Below are 19,328 nucleotides of genomic sequence, written 5' to 3' on the forward strand. Positions count from 1 at the left end.
CAGACTTAAAAGGTTGCAGACAAACCTGTTTTAATAGGCAGACCTACCAGATGGCGTCTTTTATTGGCAGTAATGCAGCCACTTACAGCCTTATTAGCAGCCATGTGTATATTACTCAAGTATTTTCTAAGACAATGCTGGATGTTTTTAAAGGGTATTTTCAAACTTTATTCTCCTGTTGCAGCATGCCTCCTTTTTTCCAAACCTCAAATTCATCGAGTCATCATTTTCTTGCCCTAAATGACAGTAAAATGTTTTACAGCAAAATATTTAAAAAAAACCAGGATGGAAAATAAATAGCATTGTTTGTCCATAAACCACCGGAGTGTTTTGCAGAAGCAGGGGACTGACAGAGCCCGTGCTGACCCAATTCAAATGTTCTTTCCCCTTATTAAGGAGACCACCACAGAGGATGAAGCACCTCTGACTATCTCTGGTGCAGCAGAAATAAAGTGTGGAGGGAAATCACCTCACTAGTTTCTTTGGGAATTTTCTAACTTGCACAATTTAGGTATTGATTTTCAGGTATGCAGTTACCTGAACCGTGGGCGATAAGAACGGGGTAGAAAACACTTGTGAAGAGGCAGATATTAGGACTTCCCTTGCACAGGTCATAGAAAAAAACATAATTCTGCTAGTTAAAAAGAAACATTGCTTCTAGGTAGCCATACTGATATTCTGCAGAAAGGATATAACTGTTCAGCAGCTGGTTGTGCAGATTATCTCAATATCAAATGCCCAGCAAAGCGGTTTTCTCTGTCACCGCCGAGCAGCAATAGCGGCGCAGCAGCAGAGGTGTTGAGTTGAAATGTCAGCCATGACCTGGAGCTCTTTGCATTTTCCCACACTCAGTTTGCACCGTCCAGTTTCCCCCAGAGACTCCTGTGCTTCTACTTGCCTGGTATGACTTGGGAGCTTACATTTGTGTACAGTTTTTTTTTCCCCCCCTCTGCATTAGAAGCTGGAAGGCCGCATTTGGAAGGCGGCTTAAGAATTCTGCCTTGCCGTGGAGTAAAGCAGTAACTGTCTCGGTGAATTGCTGGTTTTGCAGAGTCCAGCTGCTAAGGTAGGATTGGAGAGAAGATAAGGCCACTGATGTGAGTAAACAGTGTCAGTTATGACAGAGCAGAGAGCACTAGTTCCTGAGTTGCAAAAAGCAAAGATTTCCTTACCTCAGTAGCTAAGGCAAATTCTGCCAAAATTACATAGGCAAAATGTTAGCAAGTTGAGATCGAGTGGGCCTTCAGTTATTGATTGATAATGTCAAACATTTTTGCTTGCTAAAGATACTTGGGATGCTATTCTTTGATTAATTGGAAGGGATTCTGGTATTATTTTAGCTATAAGGAGTAGTATCAGTCGGTAGCTAGTGTTAGCTACTAAGAAAATATCTCCCGGGGTGGGGGGGGAAGAAGTACAATATAATTACTTTAAGTACCGAATGGTTCCTGGCCATTACTAGGAAGGTATAAATAACAGAGAAGTACTGCAGATAGGAAAACCATTCTTTCCAAAGCTGATTCATTGGGAGTGCGATTTCATGAGCTGGAGCACTGAATCTGAGCACTTGGCAGTAGAGGGGTAACCTTGAGGAACACATTTCCAGTAAACAGCAACAAATTAAAAAGGCAAATTAAAAGTGATTTCACAGAATCATGGAATTGTTGGAGTTGGAAGGGACCTCTAGAGACCATCCAGTCCATCTCCCCTGCCAAAGCAGGGCTGCCCAGAGCACATCACTCAGGACTCCATCCAGGCGGGGCTTGAAATCTCCAGAGAAAGGGACTCCATGACCTCCCTGGGCAGCCTCTTCCAGGGCTCTGCCACCCTCACCCCAAAGAAGTTCTTCCTCAGATTGGAGTGGAACTTCCCATGTTCCAGCTTGTGCCCGTTGCCCCTCGTCCTGTCACTGGGAACCACTGAAAAGAGTCCGGCTCCATCCTCCCTCAAACCCCCCTTAGATACTGCTAAGCATCAATAAGGTCTCCCCTCAGCCTTCTCTTCTCCAGACTAAAGAGCCCCAGCTCTCTCAGCCTTTCCTCATCAGGGAGATCCTCCAATCTCTCCATCATCTCTGTTGCCCTACACTAGACTCTCTCCAGCAGTTCCCTGTCTCTCTTGAACTGGGGAGCCCAGAACTGGACGCAGGATTCCAGTGGTGGCCTCCCCAGTGCAGAGCAGAGGGGGAGAATGACCTCCCTTGACCTCCTGGCCACACTCTTCCCTACGCAGCCCAGGATCCCATTGGCCTCTTGGCCACAAGGGCACATTGCTGGCTCATGGACAGTTTACTGTCCACCAGGACCCCAGATCCTTCTCCTCAGCAGTGCTTTCCAGCAGGTCCATCCCTAACCTGTATTGGTGCCTGGCATTCTTCCTCCACAGGTGTAGGACCCTACACTTTGCTTTATTGAACCTCATTAGGTTCTTCTCTGCCCAGCTCTCCAGCCTGTCCAGGTCATGCTGGATGGCAGCACAGCCCTCAGGGGTGTCAGCCACCCCTCCCAGTTTAGTATCATCAGTGAACTTGCTGAGGATACACTCTGTCCCCTCATCCAGGTCATTGATAAATATGTTAAACAAAACTGGACCAAACATTGACCCCTGGGGGACATCACTGGTTACAGGCCTCCAACTTGAACCTGCTCCATTAATTACAACTCTCTGAGTCCTGTCACACGACCAGCTCTCAATCCACCTCATCTAGCCCACACTTCCTCAGTTTCCTAATTAGGATGTTGTGGGAGACAGTGTCAAAAGCCTTGCTGAAGTCAAGGTAGAGGCCATCTGCTGCTCTCCCCTCACCCAGCCATCTAGTTATAACACCGTAGAAGGCTCTCAGATTGGTCAAGCACGATTTACCCGTGGTAAATCCATGTTGACCACTTCCAATAATTTCTCAGCCAGATGCTCCTTGGTTGTGTTGCAGGACTGCACAGCGCCCAGCCCCTGTGTGATGGAGCAGCTTATACTGTGGGCAAGTTCAGGCAGCTCCTGTGAAAAGATGCTTCTCAACTCAGCCTTCACAAGGAAGGGCATTGCAGAAGCCTGGTGAGAGCAAGATGCCATTTTCAGCTTTCCCTGGGACCGCTGTAGTTGCTGCAGACAGTGGGCAACCCCTTTCTTACTCACTGCGTGCCGCAAAGAGCAGCTCATGGCATCTGTGCCAGGCGAGTTAGAGAGGGCAGAGCTGACTGCTGGTTGTTTCCTATGGTTATATACCTATTTCATAGCCTCTTGTTCATGAAGAGTGACAGGTCTGTCCTGCTGCTGTGGGAAGGCATGGTCTTTCAGCAGCGTAGGAAGAACTTCAAGAAAGGGAAGGCACCTCTTACTGGTGCAGTAACGATGGGACCACAAACATAAGATTGCCAAGATTGTTCGGATGCTGATTTCCACCCCCAGGGTTGGAAAGATAATGGTTAGGCAATACAGTATTCATAAAATTCAACCCACACTCTGTGTGTGACAGTCACAAATGAAGACTTGGCTGCCAGAAGCTTCCTCGAACTGTGCCGTAGCCACTGATGCAACACACACCACATCTGCTGCCCCGACCAGATGTGATGGTTCATCATCAGGAAGGATGTTGTCTCTCTGCAGCGTTGTGCAAAGAGCAGCTCGTGGCATCTGTGCCAGGCAAGTTAGAGCAGGCAGAGCTGACTGCTGGTCATTTCCTATGGTTATATACCCATTTCATAGCCTCTTGTTCATGAAGAGTGACAGGTCTGTCCTGCTGCTGTGGGAAGGCATGGTCTTTCAGCAGTGTAAGAAGAACTTCAAGAAAGGGAAGGCACCTCTTACTGGTGCAGTAACGATGGGACCACAAACATAAGATTGCCAAGATTGTTCGGATGCTGATTTCCACCCCCAGGGTTGGAAAGATAATGATTAGGCAATACAGTATTCATAAAATTCAACCCACACTCTGTGTGTGACAGTCACAAATGAAGACTTGGCTGCCAGAAGCTTCCTCGAACTGTGCCGTAGCCACTGATGCAACACACACCACATCTGCTGCCCCGACCAGATGTGATGGTTCATCATCAGGAAGGATGTTGTCTCTCTGCAGCGTTGCAAACCATTGTCGATCATCATACCCATCGCTTCCAACTAGTTTTGCAAGGTGCATAATATCTTGTATAACTGCTGCCTGGCAGCAAAAAGGCCAGAAAGCACCTGGAATTGGTCCCATCAAGATCGAGGGAGTCATCATGCCATTCAGCACAGTTGTCAAGCTTCCAACAATTCCTAGCTCAGGAACTTCCTGAGCCAGATTATTCCGACTTGAATGTGTCCAGTTGTTTTTAAATCCATATAAACTTCTAACGTCCACGAAGTGCCACAGCTTGATTATATTTTTTGCGAAGAGCAACATCACCCTCTCAGCCATCTTTTTTCCAGGCAGGAGAATCCCAGTCTGGGTAATCACTTCTCATACAGAGATTGCTTTGTAGGTTTGGATTTGCTGCCCCTCTCTGAGCCTTTTCAACACATCCTGTGTCTGTGTAGGTGCAGGGAGATCAGGACTGCATACCTGCAGGCTTGGAAATGCAAAGGAAGATGCTGCTAGTTGGGCAGGAAGTAAGAAGCCTTTCCTGAATTCAATATGCAGACACCTTTTGAGTTATTTGTGCCTTCAGCTGTCTAATTTAGGCATGAGAAGAAGCTTTCAGAGGTACACGCCTCTCTTCATCAATGATCCAATCTCCTGGAAAACGTCAGTTGGATGTTCAGACAACTTTTATTAGGAGTCTTCCTGCTTCTGCTGTCTTCATGCTAGGCTTCTAACGTAGATGCTCTAAATTGCATGTCAGAGAGTAAAGTAGATGCTATAAGTAATCCTTGTAAAGGCATCTAGAGAACTGAAGATTTGGGTACAAGGCCCTTGTTATCCTGGGCAGATTCATGCTTACATCTCCCAAGATATTTCTATAGCTTCCTAGTTTGTGTGTGGCTCACCACTGCTGTTCTAGGTGTACAAAAGCTTTCCAATGGGAAGGCAGAAGAGGAGATTTGATTCTGTAGCTCAGTGGCTGTGATACTGTTCAGGAAAGAACTGTTTAGAGAATACGGGTTCCAGTCTCTCATACAACATTAAAAAAAATATAATAAGACATGAAATACCACTACTAATAACAGAGGGAAAACAAACCAAAAAAAAAGAAGACAAGAAAGAAAAGAAGGAGAAAAGGCTAGATAAAGTCAGGGAAAAGTGAATCTAAAGTTGGATCATTCTATATCTCCAGATTCTTTTATTTGCATCTTCGTGCCCTTTAATAGCTTTTCTACGGGTCATCAAAATATGTTCAACATCCCTGCACTTATGAAGGACATTCCTCTCTTCGTCAAGTAGGATACTGAATGTAGCTGGGAATAAAATAACAGTGTTGATTCCCAGACTAGAGAACTCTGCTTTTAGCGTCAATTTTTTATTCAAGCCTGTGTTGCCTGGGCAATGTCAGGGAAAATATAAATTCTCTTCTGTAGGAGGAAATGCTCTGCCTCCAAACTTCTAAAATGCTTATCTTTGTGTACAGCTGAAATATGATGAAGCATGTGTCCAAAAAAGTGTATTCCCAAGTCAGCATTTCAAGTGGGTGTGAATTTCGAGTTATTCAAAAATATTCAGTCATCAGTGGGGGTAGGAAGAGCACCAGATTTCTTTAAGTGCACATTAAAAGTGGCAGAGTGACCAGTCAGGCTCTTCACAGAGGTCAAGTGTCTACAAGCTTGTACTGCTGTTTCCAAGCATCTTGATTTTCTTCTGAATTGACACATTAGGTTATAATCAGAGCAGGTCCACATTTGTTCATTTCTTGAACTAAAAAACCTTTACCCCTCCCCACAGCTGTTAAAATGAAAACCCCTGGGCTTGCTCAACTTAACATTTTAGAAGTATGGTGCAGAATTTCAGCTGGTGGTTTAACCAGCCACATCGATGAAAGGCTTTTCCCCATGTATGTTGCACAGAACATTTAAAGTCGTCTGGTGCAGAATGTCAGATGTTGGTTTAACCAGCCACATGTATGTTGCACAGAACATTTAAAGTCGTGCCATCTTCCGTGTTGCACACATCCAGTTCATCTTGGCTTTAGGTTTCTCCCTGATTCCCAGCAACTCCTTAGCAAAACTTCCCCTGACTGAACTTCTGGTTTGTGAGTGAATGAGCTGGAATGTTTCGCTCCAGAGCACAAAATCTGGACAGTGTTCTTCTTTACCTCTCCCCAGACTTGTAACCAAGTCAACAACTAAAAATGATCTAAAAAACAAGCAGCTGTATCCGAGCTGAAAGCAAACCTGGAAAGTAATTTAAGGCTTAAGCATGTCATGGTGTCTGAGTCTACAGAGCCTTTCTGGGATAATATTAGAATATTTACTGTTTATTAAGAATAGGCACAGCATTGTGCAAAGTGCATATCCCATGTCTTACCTTAACACGATGGGAATCTCTTCTGTTATGAACCTGTAGAGCCTGATGCAGGCACTTTCCCACTCACAAACACATCAATGTGCTGGAGAACTTCATCTGGGAATACGTGAAGGAGGCAGATGAACCAGAGGGCTGGACCAGAGTAACATCACAGTAACATCATCTAAATCCAACAGGAAATACACAGTTCTTGGCCCATCAGAAGCTCCGAGTGTACCTCTCACCTGCCTCGCCCTAACCAGGTAGTTGCTGTGTACTACGAGTGGTAAAGAAGTGGAGAGCTTTGAGGTAGGACATGGGGAGGATGAAGGACTGCATAATGGATTTCTGCAGGAGCTTGTAAAAGGGAAAACTGAAAAGAGAAGCATGAAAATGGTTGTAAACTGTCCCATCCCATTCTCTCCTCTCAAGATCTAAAGCTTAAGGCTGGTATTCTTCAATGGAACAAAAGTGAGAATCAAAGAGTAGGTGGTACACGGGAGGGTGGGACTGCACTGATGAGAGCTCAGAAGAGACAGGAACGTTCTGTTTGATGAACTGGAAACAAGTAGTGACTAAAAAAGGCAAAGAACTGCAGAAATAATCTTAGGATGTTCGGTGGACGAGAGGAACTGATAGTGCAAGTGTTGGCTGAGGGAAAGATAACAGCAGTCAATATGAAAACTGTAATTCTGGGCTTGGACAGCAGTTCTGGCAGAGAGGGAAGGACACGCCTAGAAGTCTCTGTTAAAACAGACAGATAATGTTTTATGAACTCGATTGAGACAAAACTAAGGAATCTGTGGGCACTATACAAGAAATAGTTATTTTTTGAAGAATACGAAGGAGGAAAAGATGATGCCCAGTCACTGTATAATATAAAAGTTATGCTGCTTCTTGATTTGAGTGAAAGGATTTGCTTGTTTCTGGTCTTCACTATCTAGTAGCAAGGTCTGTGATATCCTTATCAAGGAAATTTTGCCATCTTTCCCAAAGCTATTTCATCCTCACTTACACCATGCTCCAGGTGGCATGGTTTTGATTTTTGTGTGGAAATATCCCGCATTGTAATTTCAACATGAGATCATCTCTGTAACAGTTCTTAATTGTAAAGTTATCTCCTCCTGCGATTTTTAAAGTGTATTTCTTTAGTTATTCAAAGTTTTGAAAAAGGAAGGTCTTAAGAGAAGCCTATATACCGCAGAAAGTAACCACTTACAGAAAAGATTCCAAGTTTCAGCTTCAGCTGCCTGTTACTGCCTGTTATTAAAAGATCATGTCACAACAATAATATTATGAAACCACCTCCCTCTGCCTACTCCTTCCTAAAGACCTAGTTTTCTCTCTCTTAAAAGCCTTAACTGTATAATTCCATAAAATCTGTCATGAAAAAGGAAAAAGCAAACCCCAAACCTGCCTGGGCTGGTAGCACCCATCCTTTTACCGCCTCACACCGAGTTGCACTTTTCACTTTTTTTTTTTTTTAAAAGATAAAATCTCTCAGAACAACATGAAAGACATTGCGGGGCATTGATAAATCCCCTTGGGAAATAAACACCCCAGGGCAGTTCTGTCTCTAGTGATAGCTGTGATAGTTCAGGTGCTCGCCACACAACAGAAGCTCCCAGGCAAACAGCAGAAGCTCCATGGAAGGTTCAGGTAGCGTGACCTCGGGATTCCCGGGGTGAGGAAGGTGTGAGGAAGGTGTGGACCCGTGGGCAGGCTGGGAGTGTCCCAAATCCCCCTCTGGAGGATGCTGACTCGGGCAGTTCAAAGAAACTTGCGGTCCTTGGGTACACCTGGCTGCTCCCTCTCAATGCCTCCGTCCTGCGCTGGAGCTGGAGCCACTGCTGGGTGTTCAGAGGGTTGTTTCACATCTGTATCAACAGGAGAAAAGCTCTGCTTTGCCAGCTCCCAGCAGAAGCTGTCAGCAGACACCTGTGCTGATAACCTCCACACCAGCTGTTACTGATTTACTACCAGCAGTTTTAAACCCCCTTGTTGGCAGCTGCCACGTGATGCTGTAGCAAAGGGCGATGCTCTTCCAGAGCCCCCTCGTCGGTCCTATCGAGCAAACAGCTCACTCTGAAATGCAGCAATAAAAGGAGATCAGAAATAAAGCTCTGCTTAATGCTATAGGATACAACCATTTGGTTTTCTGTTATTAGATCTGTCATTAAAGAAGTCAGACTTCTGGCACAGACGCAGATCTTTTCATGCTTTCCAGTTTTCCATCTGAGCAAATATTTCATTTTTTTCCCTGGGTTGTGTGTTGCTCATGAGGAAAAAAAATTAGTTTAATCAGCTTTCTAGATGTTGCTCCTGGGATACCTCCATTTTACGTTCTGGAAGTGTTAAAAACGTAGCTCCACACAGTCACAGCTCCTGCTCAGAAATGCTAATTAAAAGCACCTTTGCCTTATAGTCCCTAAGCTGATTACGGGTTTCACCCAAACCTGCGTGTGAGCGCTAGCAGCTTCCTAGCGCCGCGTGTGCTGATAACCCTTCACCACCCAACGCGGTCGTGCCTAAATTACAGTCTATACAGATCAATTAAGATAACACTGGCTTATTATCGTGGAACTAGAAACAGAAAATCAAGTGATGCAATAGATTTTACTAGTTATTTTTATTTCACAAGTAGCAATCGCCAAAAAGTTGCCTATAGTTGAGTCAGGAAAAAAATCCAGAAACATAAAACCAGCTCACCAGGTCTGTGGTTTAATAAGTCAATACCAGATGGCTCATATACTGGGATGACTGCGAATATTTAGAGTTTTTTTTTTCCTCACTAGATATACACACCCCAACTGCAGTTGCAATCTAAAACTGATTACAAAAAGAGAGAGATGGGACAAAAGAGATGTATAATCCACCCAGCTTACGAGTTTCTGGGAGCTTGGCTTTCAAACACATCCTTAGCCAATCTCACACTATTAGGCACTCTAACTATAAAGACATTGTTTTAGATCCTAATTTATTTTTAAGGACATACCATTTGAAGAGGACACCAATTTTGCTGCCATTCTGATGCAACTTAAGCAACACATTCTTCAACGTGATGCCCGTGTTTGTCCTCAGTGTATCCCCATTTGCCAGTGTGAGTCCCCAGTAAATCATGCCAAGTGTGGTAAAACCTCTTCTGACCCCTGGAAGAGGAAAGAGGGGTGGGATATTGATCCCTACACCTGAGTGGTATCACCTACACCACCAACACAAGTGAAATGAGTTAAAATAGGACCTGTGATGGGACTTAAACTACTTAGAAAAATTAACTCAGCCAATGTGAATCTCAGGAAGGAATAATACTTTCTTTTTTTTTTTTTTTTCTTTCTTTTCAATTTATTTCGGTTTAAACAGATTCCTAATCAAATTAAGCTAACTTAGAAAGCTCTTTAATCATGCTAATGTGATTTGTTAGAGACAGCCTTTAGCCGGGGTGCAGGAGCTCTCTGAGAAGGAGAGCCAGCAGCTGAGCAAGGTCATTTTCACAAATGATATCCATGCAGGGTAAAAAAGGTAAGGTGAAGACAACCTGTCAAAATGGGTACCATTTTGTAGAGGAGCCGGTGAGGGCTGTGCTGTGGTAGAGCAGAATGTCAATTGAGCACTGTGCCTTGAAAGATCTTAGCACCCATCGACTCAAAACTGCCCATGAATCGATGATGCTTCACGTTGATGGGTTTTGTGCCTTTTCTTCTGCGTGTTACCGTCCTTAGGACCTTGATATCAAGTGCAGGTGTGTCTTCAGTTTGTGGATTTCTTCTGATAAATTAATAATTTGATGAGTTTTCATTATTCCCCCTCCCGCATTGGTTTACTGAGGGGATGGCCAGAGTCAGTGTCTTCTCCTGTTGAGATCTCGGGTAGAAACACACCGTCCTTGGTGCTCTGAGGTGGAGAAGATCCCACAGTAGGATACGTGGGTCAGAAGCTGTTTGTATGAAAGACTCCAGGCTATAAACATGACATAGTATTTCTTTTTTTTTGCTGTCTGTACAACATCTGAGTCTTTGGATTTAATTCTAATCTCTCCTGTACTCGCTATGCACTATTACAAAGTCATTATGGATGGACACCAATCCTGTCCCCCGTAATGTGAGACCAAAATTAGGCATTTAATTTCCTGCTGGCTATATTTACCCGTCTTCTACAAATTTTGCAACAACAGCCAATAGATAGGGATTTCTATCAGACCCAATAATTTAAATTATGTAAATTGACAGATTGTTTTACCAGAAACATTTTACTTTAGAAAAAAGTATGTTAGATTTTTCGTTGTCAAGTCTGTTACCCATGTGACTAATAAAGACCAACAAGTTGATCCAAGAATTTACAATTTAAATAGCTGAGATTAATCTTAAGAAGATTTATGAGAAAACTGATTTGGAATGTCATATTGTATAAATTAATAGTGACAGATTTTTATGGGTAGTACACTTAGGAAATGACTACAAAATAAACTAGGAGGTCGTAATATTCAAAGTTAAGCAATATAATTCAAACAAATTATTCTGCTATTTACTGGGAACCATATGTTCACATGTCACAACCTATTTCAGTATTTATATTTTAGTCTGCAGTAGTTGGCAACTAGTTTCTTAATAAAGGGGCTCATAAGGGCAAGGGTGAAGAGCGATACCACGTTACCGGTGCTCTGCAGTAAATAGTTTCAATTATAAACAGTAGAATTTGTAGACCCGATTATGAATTTTTGTATCAAACATACTTTTCCAACTAAGATGCTGATGAAAATGTACGTGTCAGAAAACTAAGCAAGGAAAAAACCTCAATAAGTTATACTTTATATACTAAATCTAGCTATATAGCACTTGGATACTTGAAAATGCCATCTTAACCTTTTGAGTTACAGGTGCTCGGGATGGCTGAAAATAGTCAGTTTAATTTTCCATAAAAAACATCGTAACTCGGAGCTTTTCCATTAAGAAGTAGGTTTAAGGTTTTACAGGGCAACTCTGTAAATGCAATTTGTGCCATAAACAGCCTGCCACCCAGAGAACACTGAACTTGTTTTGAAGACCAAAAAAATTGTATCATCTTCAAGTTTACAGTAATTGTACATCCACATCCCTTAGAAAATAGCCTCAAAAAGTTATAACGATGCAATAGAAGGGGAACATTTTTAACCCGTTGTACCTTGATTGTTCCATAATATTAACTTGAAATCATTCTTTTTAGTACCAGGTTTTCATTGCCTGGCACTGACAGTATCTGAGGGGAGCACTGCTTTGGGGAGGTTTGAGTTATGAGCTGCCAATAAGTTACTTGATAGTATATTCCTCTCTGTGATGGTAATATATCATTTTGATGGATATTTAACGGAGGTTGTACATTTATAGACAAACAAGTATTACACAACTTTATGTACAAATATTACTTTGTACCTGCTGAAAACAAAACCCCAGATTGAGGAGGAATTTAGCCTTTAAGATATTTAAGTACACTTTTCAAGCATACCTAAAAGATTTAATGATATGTTCCATTTTCAACAGATTTTAACACTTGAATGATGTCTAAATTCATTTGACTCAGGATCAGCAACTGTTTATGGTTGCAGCCTAGATGTAAGGTAGACAGAGTTTGAAATTCAATTAAAGGTATGGAAATCAAGTAGTATCTTAACTATGCATCTGATCATAATTACTGAGTTGCAATTACTTTTGAAAACAGCAGGTGTGAGCTGAACACGGTGGGACATCTTACTCTTTTTACCAAAGGAGCTTAATTAGCAACGCTCATGAAGATATGGTAATAAGGGCCATGAGCTCTCCGCAGAGGTGCTCTGAAGACACGCCAACCCACGCGGCACGCACAGCTCTTCATTTCCCTGTAACACCACCAACCTGCCTGAGAGATCACAAAATGCCTTTCCATTTCCTCCCCGTGCATAACGATGCAGTCAACTTTTAGGCCCAAAGGTCTTCAACAAATAAATAAAAGCAAGATGACTGTTATTAGGGAAGTACTTTATTGTAAAAAACCTAAAGGTTTCACAAGATGAACACTTACACAAGTAATAAAAATGCAGAAAACATTTCCCTGTGTTTATAAATATGCAACTTGAGCTTTTTTGGACATTTTATTCACAGCTTAGTTGTTTGTTGAATCCAAAGTAAGCTTGTTTCCTTGCAACCATATGGAAGCTCTTGAGTTAGCTCACAGCTGAAAAATGTAGTTTTCCATGGGACATATTGTATGCTGAGTGATTGAATCTAGAAGAAATAAAAAGGCAGAATTATTTATGATAAAATGCACAAGAAACAGATTATAAATCAACAATGTACTTCAGAGTAATTTCTTTTATAAAACAGTTTGGTGGAGCTGAGAACCCAGATAGAGAAGGACCCTGAAAAAAGAGCGGTCAAATGATGATACCAAAGAACTTATCATTTACTTAAGTTTCGAAAAAGGTGCTGCATTATTTACCTATATGCTTTTTGTTTGAATTGTTAATTGTGCTAATTGTGTGAATTAATTGGCAGTGGGTATTAACAGCAGAAAGCAGCCACAAACCAACTGGCTTGCAGCATTGAAGTGCCAAAGATTAGACAAAATTTCAGATCTGATTTGATTTATTTGATTAAAACAGCAATTTCTAGGAGAGAGTGTCACACTATTATGTAAACAGTTGCTAAGAAAGGGACTGAGCTTCCAAAGCCTGTATCCTTCCTTTAAAGTACCATGTAGAAATACATCTTTTTTCCAAGTTTTGATGATTCCTCATTGAAAATCCATGGGCTGGAGCTTGGATAACTGTACCTCCTGAGCAGGACCTAACCATTAGAAAAGGGACCATCAGACTGTAAAGGAGAACTGAGAAGTTTGTAAAGGGCACAAAGAATTCAGAGTCTTTTTTTCACTACCAGATACAGAATTCCTTCATGCCCCTGGCGGGCTGAGCGTGGCCTGTCCAGCTGCAGGTGGCTCATTAGATGTTGGACCTGGGGTGAGGCAGAACTCCAGGAGACCAGTAGAAGTGTGGGACGTGCCGCTTGAGTTGCATGCCACTTTAGATCATTACCTTTGTTCATCTGGAATTTATGACTGGAGTGCTACTATGTAAAACTTTTGTGTTTAATTTACTGCACAATATTTTTAGTCTTGCACAAACCTCTGATTTCCTCATCTGGTCACTTTTTTTCCGGCCATGCTTGCTCTTAAAATCTTCTTTGAGGCCAGAGAAAGGCACAATAAACAATGTCGCCTTCTTATGCCTCTCTCTCAAATCTTCACAATTTTATCTTATACTTTAAGAAAGTATCAAATAACATCTGCATTTAGATGAGTATTTTTCCTTTATGGCTCACTTCTCCTTTCTTCTTTAATGGCATTTTCTTTCAGGTTTTCAGCCATTATGATCTGATAGCATTAACGGTCAAGAGATTAGGACTTGCTTGTCTGGTCTCATATAACACCACTTCATGGAGTACATTTATTGCTAGAGTCTGAGGGAGGCACTATCTCGAGGAGTCTGACACAGTGTATGGTGAAAATTTAATATTTCTAGTGCGTAAAAGGTCCCTTTTTGGAAAATAGCCTTATCTCGTCTGAAGAGGAGAGAGTGTCAGGCTGGAAGCTGTGAATCCTACATGGGTTATCAAAAGCTTTTCTTTGAGGGTGAGGTTATTGCAATTTTATATCTGATTCCCTGCAAACAGATAAACTTGAGAACTGCAGTGTCCATAATGGAAAAGCAAGGTGCTAACAACTCTTAGAAACTTAACAGCAGATTTTAAAAAGAAACGTTCTGCAAGTGAAATAGAGACTGCAGAATATTGTCTTTCAGATGTACAATATGTAATTCAGGACAGATTATCAGAGGGTGCCAAATAGTGTATTTCAGTAGTGCTATTCCAGGTTATACCAGTTAAACATCTTTCTTACTACAACTAAAATGGAAATAGATGCCATTTTAAAAAGCAAATAGCCTGGGGGGGTTTCTTGCTAATATAGTTTGCTCTAAATGAAACAATCATACAAAAGATAAATTTGAAGATCTTTGGATGAAATTTGTTCTTGGTAAAATTACACTGGTGAGGACCATCATCAAGCAGTCTTACTTGTAAGAGAAAGTCCTCACCACGGAGACAACCTTTCTGGAAACATAACTGTAGCAGTCTGTTCCCTTTTCTTCCCTCCATAACCTCAATTAACTGAACTATTTGCAGTCAACTTTTGAATACACATCCCAAAATATTTTATATGAGTTGAAATTTATTGTCTTACCTAATACCCATGTTTCTGATAAACATTTTATTTCCTGGTACTTCTTTCCTGGGTTTTTTCCTATACAGATTTTTGCCTGACGTAAGGCTTTACATATTTTCCCTCCTGACAGCTGTATAAGTTCAATAAGCTTTTTGCAGGGTGGCTGACTGGTAGGAGATACAAACATGACAGGCTGGTCTGAAAAGAGATTCTGCTGGTATTTTCCTCTTGATTGTTGACGCTGAAGTCTGCAGATCTGTATTTGAGGAAACATGGAAAATTAATTAAGCAATGTGTTGCATTTCCACTCGAAGTAAAACTAATCTTTGTCTTCATTAATTCAGAAAAAAAAAGAATTGTAGCACATGAGTGTGAACTTTACTTTTCCAGGTGTACCAGAAACTCTTGGGTAAACTATATAAAGAACTTGTTGTACTTGATCAATGCAATTCCCAAACCAGAGTTGAGACTATTTCGTTATAGGTCAGACAGTTACTTGATCAATACAATTCCCAAACCAGACTTGAGACTATTTCGTTATAGGTCAGACAGTTTACCTATAAAACTTGTTAGAGAACCTGACAGTATTATTTTTCACCATAATCTTACATTTATAACACTGGCCATCACACAGAAAGGATTAATTTGCTGCCACTGTAATGAAAACTCATTCATACGATACATCTTCCTGTAGAAACAACTGTTTTATTAAATTAATATTAAAAGTAAATGTGTCCACAGCTAACCATCAAATCAGGAAATCAAAATTTTGAGGCACCTTCCTTGCCTGATGTCCACAAATCGCATGTTTTCTTCTATACGTTTAGTACGTATTAAAGGAACCCAGAGCAGTGAAATACTGACATGCTGTAGAGAGGATGGTCTTAAACTGCCTTTAACATTGCAGCTGTTTGTATTATCGGTGCAGCTGAGAGGTTGAGAGGGTAGGAACACAGTACCTCTTGGTGGCATCGTCAAAGAAAAGCTTCACCATGGAACATCCAGAGAAGGGCAATGGAGCTAGTGAGGGGTCTGGAGCATGAGACTTATGAGGAGAGGCTGAGGGAGCTGGGGTTGTTCAGCCTGGAGAAAAGGAGGCTGAGGGGAGACCTTATTGCTCTCTACAAGTCCCTGAAAGGAGGGTGTAGAGAGTTGGGTCCCTCAAGGACCTCACAGCTCTCTACCTCCACCAAGAAGGCCAATGGTATCCTGGCCTGTATCAGGAACAGGGTGGTGAGTAGGACCCGAGAGGTGATTGTCCCCCTGTACTCAGCACTGGTGAGGCCTCACCTCGAGTACTGTGTCCAGTTTTGGGCCCCTTACCACAAAAAAGACATTGAGGTACTGGAGCGGGTCCAGAGAAGGGCAACAAAGCTCGTGAGGGGTCTGGAGAATAAGTCTTATGAGGAGCAGCCAAGGGAGCTGGGGTTGTTCGGTCTGGAGAAAAGGAGGCTGAGGGGAGACCTTCTTGCTCCCTACAACTCCCTGAAAGGAGGGTGTAGCCAGTGGGGGTCAGTCTCTTCTCCCAAGTTACAGGTGATAAGACAAGAGTAAATGGCCTCAAGTTGCACCAGGGGAGGTTTAGGATGGATATCGGGACAAATTTTTACACTGAAAGTGTTGTCAACAGGCTGCCGCTGCCCAGGGAAGTGGTGGAGTCACCAGCCCTGGAGGTATTTAAAAGATGGGTAGAGGTGGTGCTACCCATGGTTTAGTGATGGTTTTTGTCAGTGTTAGGTTGATGGTTGAACTCTGTGATCCAAAAGGTCCTTTCCAACATAGACAATTCTATGATCCCGTCATCTTCCCATTTCCTTGGTCTGGATTAGCTCCACCACAGCTTTCCCAACAGGCCGTGCTTGGATTTGCCGGAGAGCACGGGGTCCAGGCGCAGGTCATAGGGATAGGGGAAAAATCCCAGCATTTCTGTTCGGAGCTCAGAGGGCAGGCTGGAAGGTTGACTTTGCTTTCTGGCCCTCGAACCTGAAAGGAAGGCCAGTGGCTGCAGAGCTGACCACACAGGGCCTGGCGGTGGGACGGGAGGGCACAATCTGACTCTTACCCCTGAATTGACTCAGCTGCCTTTGCGACATCAAAGGCTTCGCGGCACTCCGGGGGTGCTCCCAGCCCTTTGAAACCACACACATTTGGCGTAAGCTTTGACAAATAAATAAATAATTCCTCAGCAGAGACCGAGCCTGGGAAAATATCAGACCCCAAAAGCGACTATTTCCACAAATTGTGTACCTATCAGTCGGTAGTTACGGTTACAACTGGATCAGTCCCTGTTATAACAGACAGCACCAATTTTCCTTTCTAATTATAGTTGTTTGCAGGTGGACAGAAAAAAAAAATAATGTTATAAAAGCATCTCTTTACTCTTTTTGGTAGATCCTAAGTATTAACCTCATTCTTTCTCCGCTGTATGAACGGTAGGAAGACACTTCTTAGATGTATACATTTCTCATAAATATACCATTAATTTAGGTATTTTATCAAACCTAAGTTTTGAAAGGGAAAAAAAATATCAGTCTTGACAGAAGTAAAACTTATGGGGAATGTATGATAAAGAAATAGAGCCTTTCTTCTATATGAAAAAAAATCCAACCAAACATTTTACAAACTATCATCGCTCCTGTGACCAATTTTCAATCCCCACAAACCAAAACAACATATATTAAAAAAAAAAACATGCTAAACCTTTGCAACCTTGCCTTGAACTTTATGAAAATAGCTCCTGCTGGGTGGGGTGCGGGAAGAAACACAAAATCCCCATAAAAGTTCAAGGGTGTGATCTTTTTATGAGGCTCAGGAGATAGCCATCAGTTCCCACAAAGGTATAGTCTCTGAATGGATACCTGAATTCAAGCAACAGAAAATGAAAAAAAACCAAACCCTAATTCTTCTTGATGCACTGCTGTACTTGGTTACTGTTAGGTGCAAAAATAATAAGTACATTTTACTAAATGTAAACAGCAGAAGATAAAATTGCAGACATAAGTTTGAAGAGAGAAGATTGAATATGTTATGGTTTATATCTACATAAAGAAGTATTATTTCGTTTGAAGTTGGTAAGAAATCACTCATTTTCACTAAAGAGAAAAGGATCAGACTGTTGAAGTCATGTGGGTTAGTTCACCACTGCAACTATTAAATGACAGAAAAACAGAATTGATAAGTCAAAATACAGATTTTAAGGCTTGATAATCTACAAATTTAACAAAAAGAGACACATAAAATAGCATATTCATTTAATGTAGTTGGGCGATGTTGCTGGGGAAATATTAAGCTCTAAGATTGTAATATTCATATGATTTCAGTATGCACAAACATACTGGCCAAGTAACGCTCGCATTTCCAGTTTCCATTCTATACAAAGACCTCGTGAAGAACACACTCAAAGCTACAGCACTGTTAGGAAGGCTCACCCTTGCATGGTTATATGCACTTTCAGACAGCCCGTCATTTAGGAAAAATTCAAAAGAAAAACACATATGTGGAACCCCATGTACATGTAAAGATCAAGGGCTCACACACATCCTCACAAGTGGAGCACCAGCCTGCTCCTGATAAAGAGGAGCGTGTTGCAGCGTGCAGACTTCTGAAAGTACAGTTATCCTGCAGGGAGGAATTTGCAGAATCTGCAGGACCCTACAGGGATCAAGGAAGCTTGTGTTAACAATGCAGTATTCCTGCAGGACAAAGAAGAAATGCTTTCTTTTTCATCTTTCTAAATATCGGGTTTAATAGAAGAATAGAAGTGACTAACCAAACAGCAACTCTGTTTTTGTAGGAACAATGTGTGACATATGTTCTGTACTCAAATTGAAAGCTCAGCATTTTAGTTTGATATATTTGTAATTTATTTTAGCAGTTTGCTGTAACTTTTTAACACATTGAGAGCATAAAAATTGAAATAATATTCACTAAAATCTTTAGAGCTGGAAACAACTTCCTCCAGCAAGCTGTTTCACAAAGAAATAGACCTTCAGCTTTGAAGAATGTTACCCAAATTAAAGATGCACAGATGCAGGACCCCAGCTGGCTCAGGCCGTCCTACCATGTCCTACCATCTCAACAGCACCAAGAGCCTCATTCCACTTTTTGGGCATGAAATGCATTTGTTATTGCTAATGATCTTTTTCATTCTCAGAGGAAAACTCCACTTGCAACAATCCTGCAAATTACTGACAAATATTGCATCCTTATTTCTGAATGTTTATTGAAACAACACTTGGGTATCAATATCATAGAATCATAGAATCCTCTAGGTTGGAAGGGACCTTAAAGATCATCTAATCCAACCATCAGCCTAACTCTGACAAAAAAATAAATAAGAAATAAGCAATAAAAAATCACTAAACCATATTCTTGAGGACCATGTCAACCCATCTTTTGAACACCTCCAGGGATGGTGCCTCCACCACTTCCCTGGGCAGCCCATTCCAAGGCTGGATAACCCTTTCCGTGAAGAAATGTTTCCTAATATCCCATCTAAACCTCCCCTGGTGCAACTTGAGGCCATTTCCCCTTGTCCTATCTCCTGTGACTTGGGAGACGAGACCGACCCCGCTTCTCTACACCCCCCCTTCAGGTAGTTATAGAGTGCGAGAAGGTCTCCCCTCAGCCTCCTCTTCTCCAGACTGAACCCCCCCAGCTCCCTCAGCCTCTCCTCATAAGACTTACT

The 19,328-nt window shown here is 41.9% G+C and overlaps 1 protein-coding gene across 1 annotated transcript in view; it reads right to left on the reverse strand.

The window, feature by feature from the left end:
* Positions 1-12,430: 12,430 nt before the first annotated feature.
* The window catches only part of MCPH1 (microcephalin 1), a 128,463-nt gene continuing 121,565 nt past the window's right edge, over positions 12,431-19,328 (reverse strand). The window contains exons 13-14 of the mRNA XM_014948974.1: positions 14,660-14,897; positions 12,431-12,645 (exon numbers count right to left, since the gene is read on the reverse strand). Coding sequence (XP_014804460.1) covers positions 12,590-12,645; positions 14,660-14,897 — 294 coding nt within the window. The 3' untranslated portion in view covers positions 12,431-12,589. The remainder of the gene's footprint in view (positions 12,646-14,659; positions 14,898-19,328) is intronic.

This window comes from Calidris pugnax, unplaced genomic scaffold, assembly GCF_001431845.1.
Source record: "Calidris pugnax isolate Ruff unplaced genomic scaffold, ASM143184v1 scaffold141, whole genome shotgun sequence".
NCBI lineage: Eukaryota > Metazoa > Chordata > Aves > Charadriiformes > Scolopacidae > Calidris > Calidris pugnax.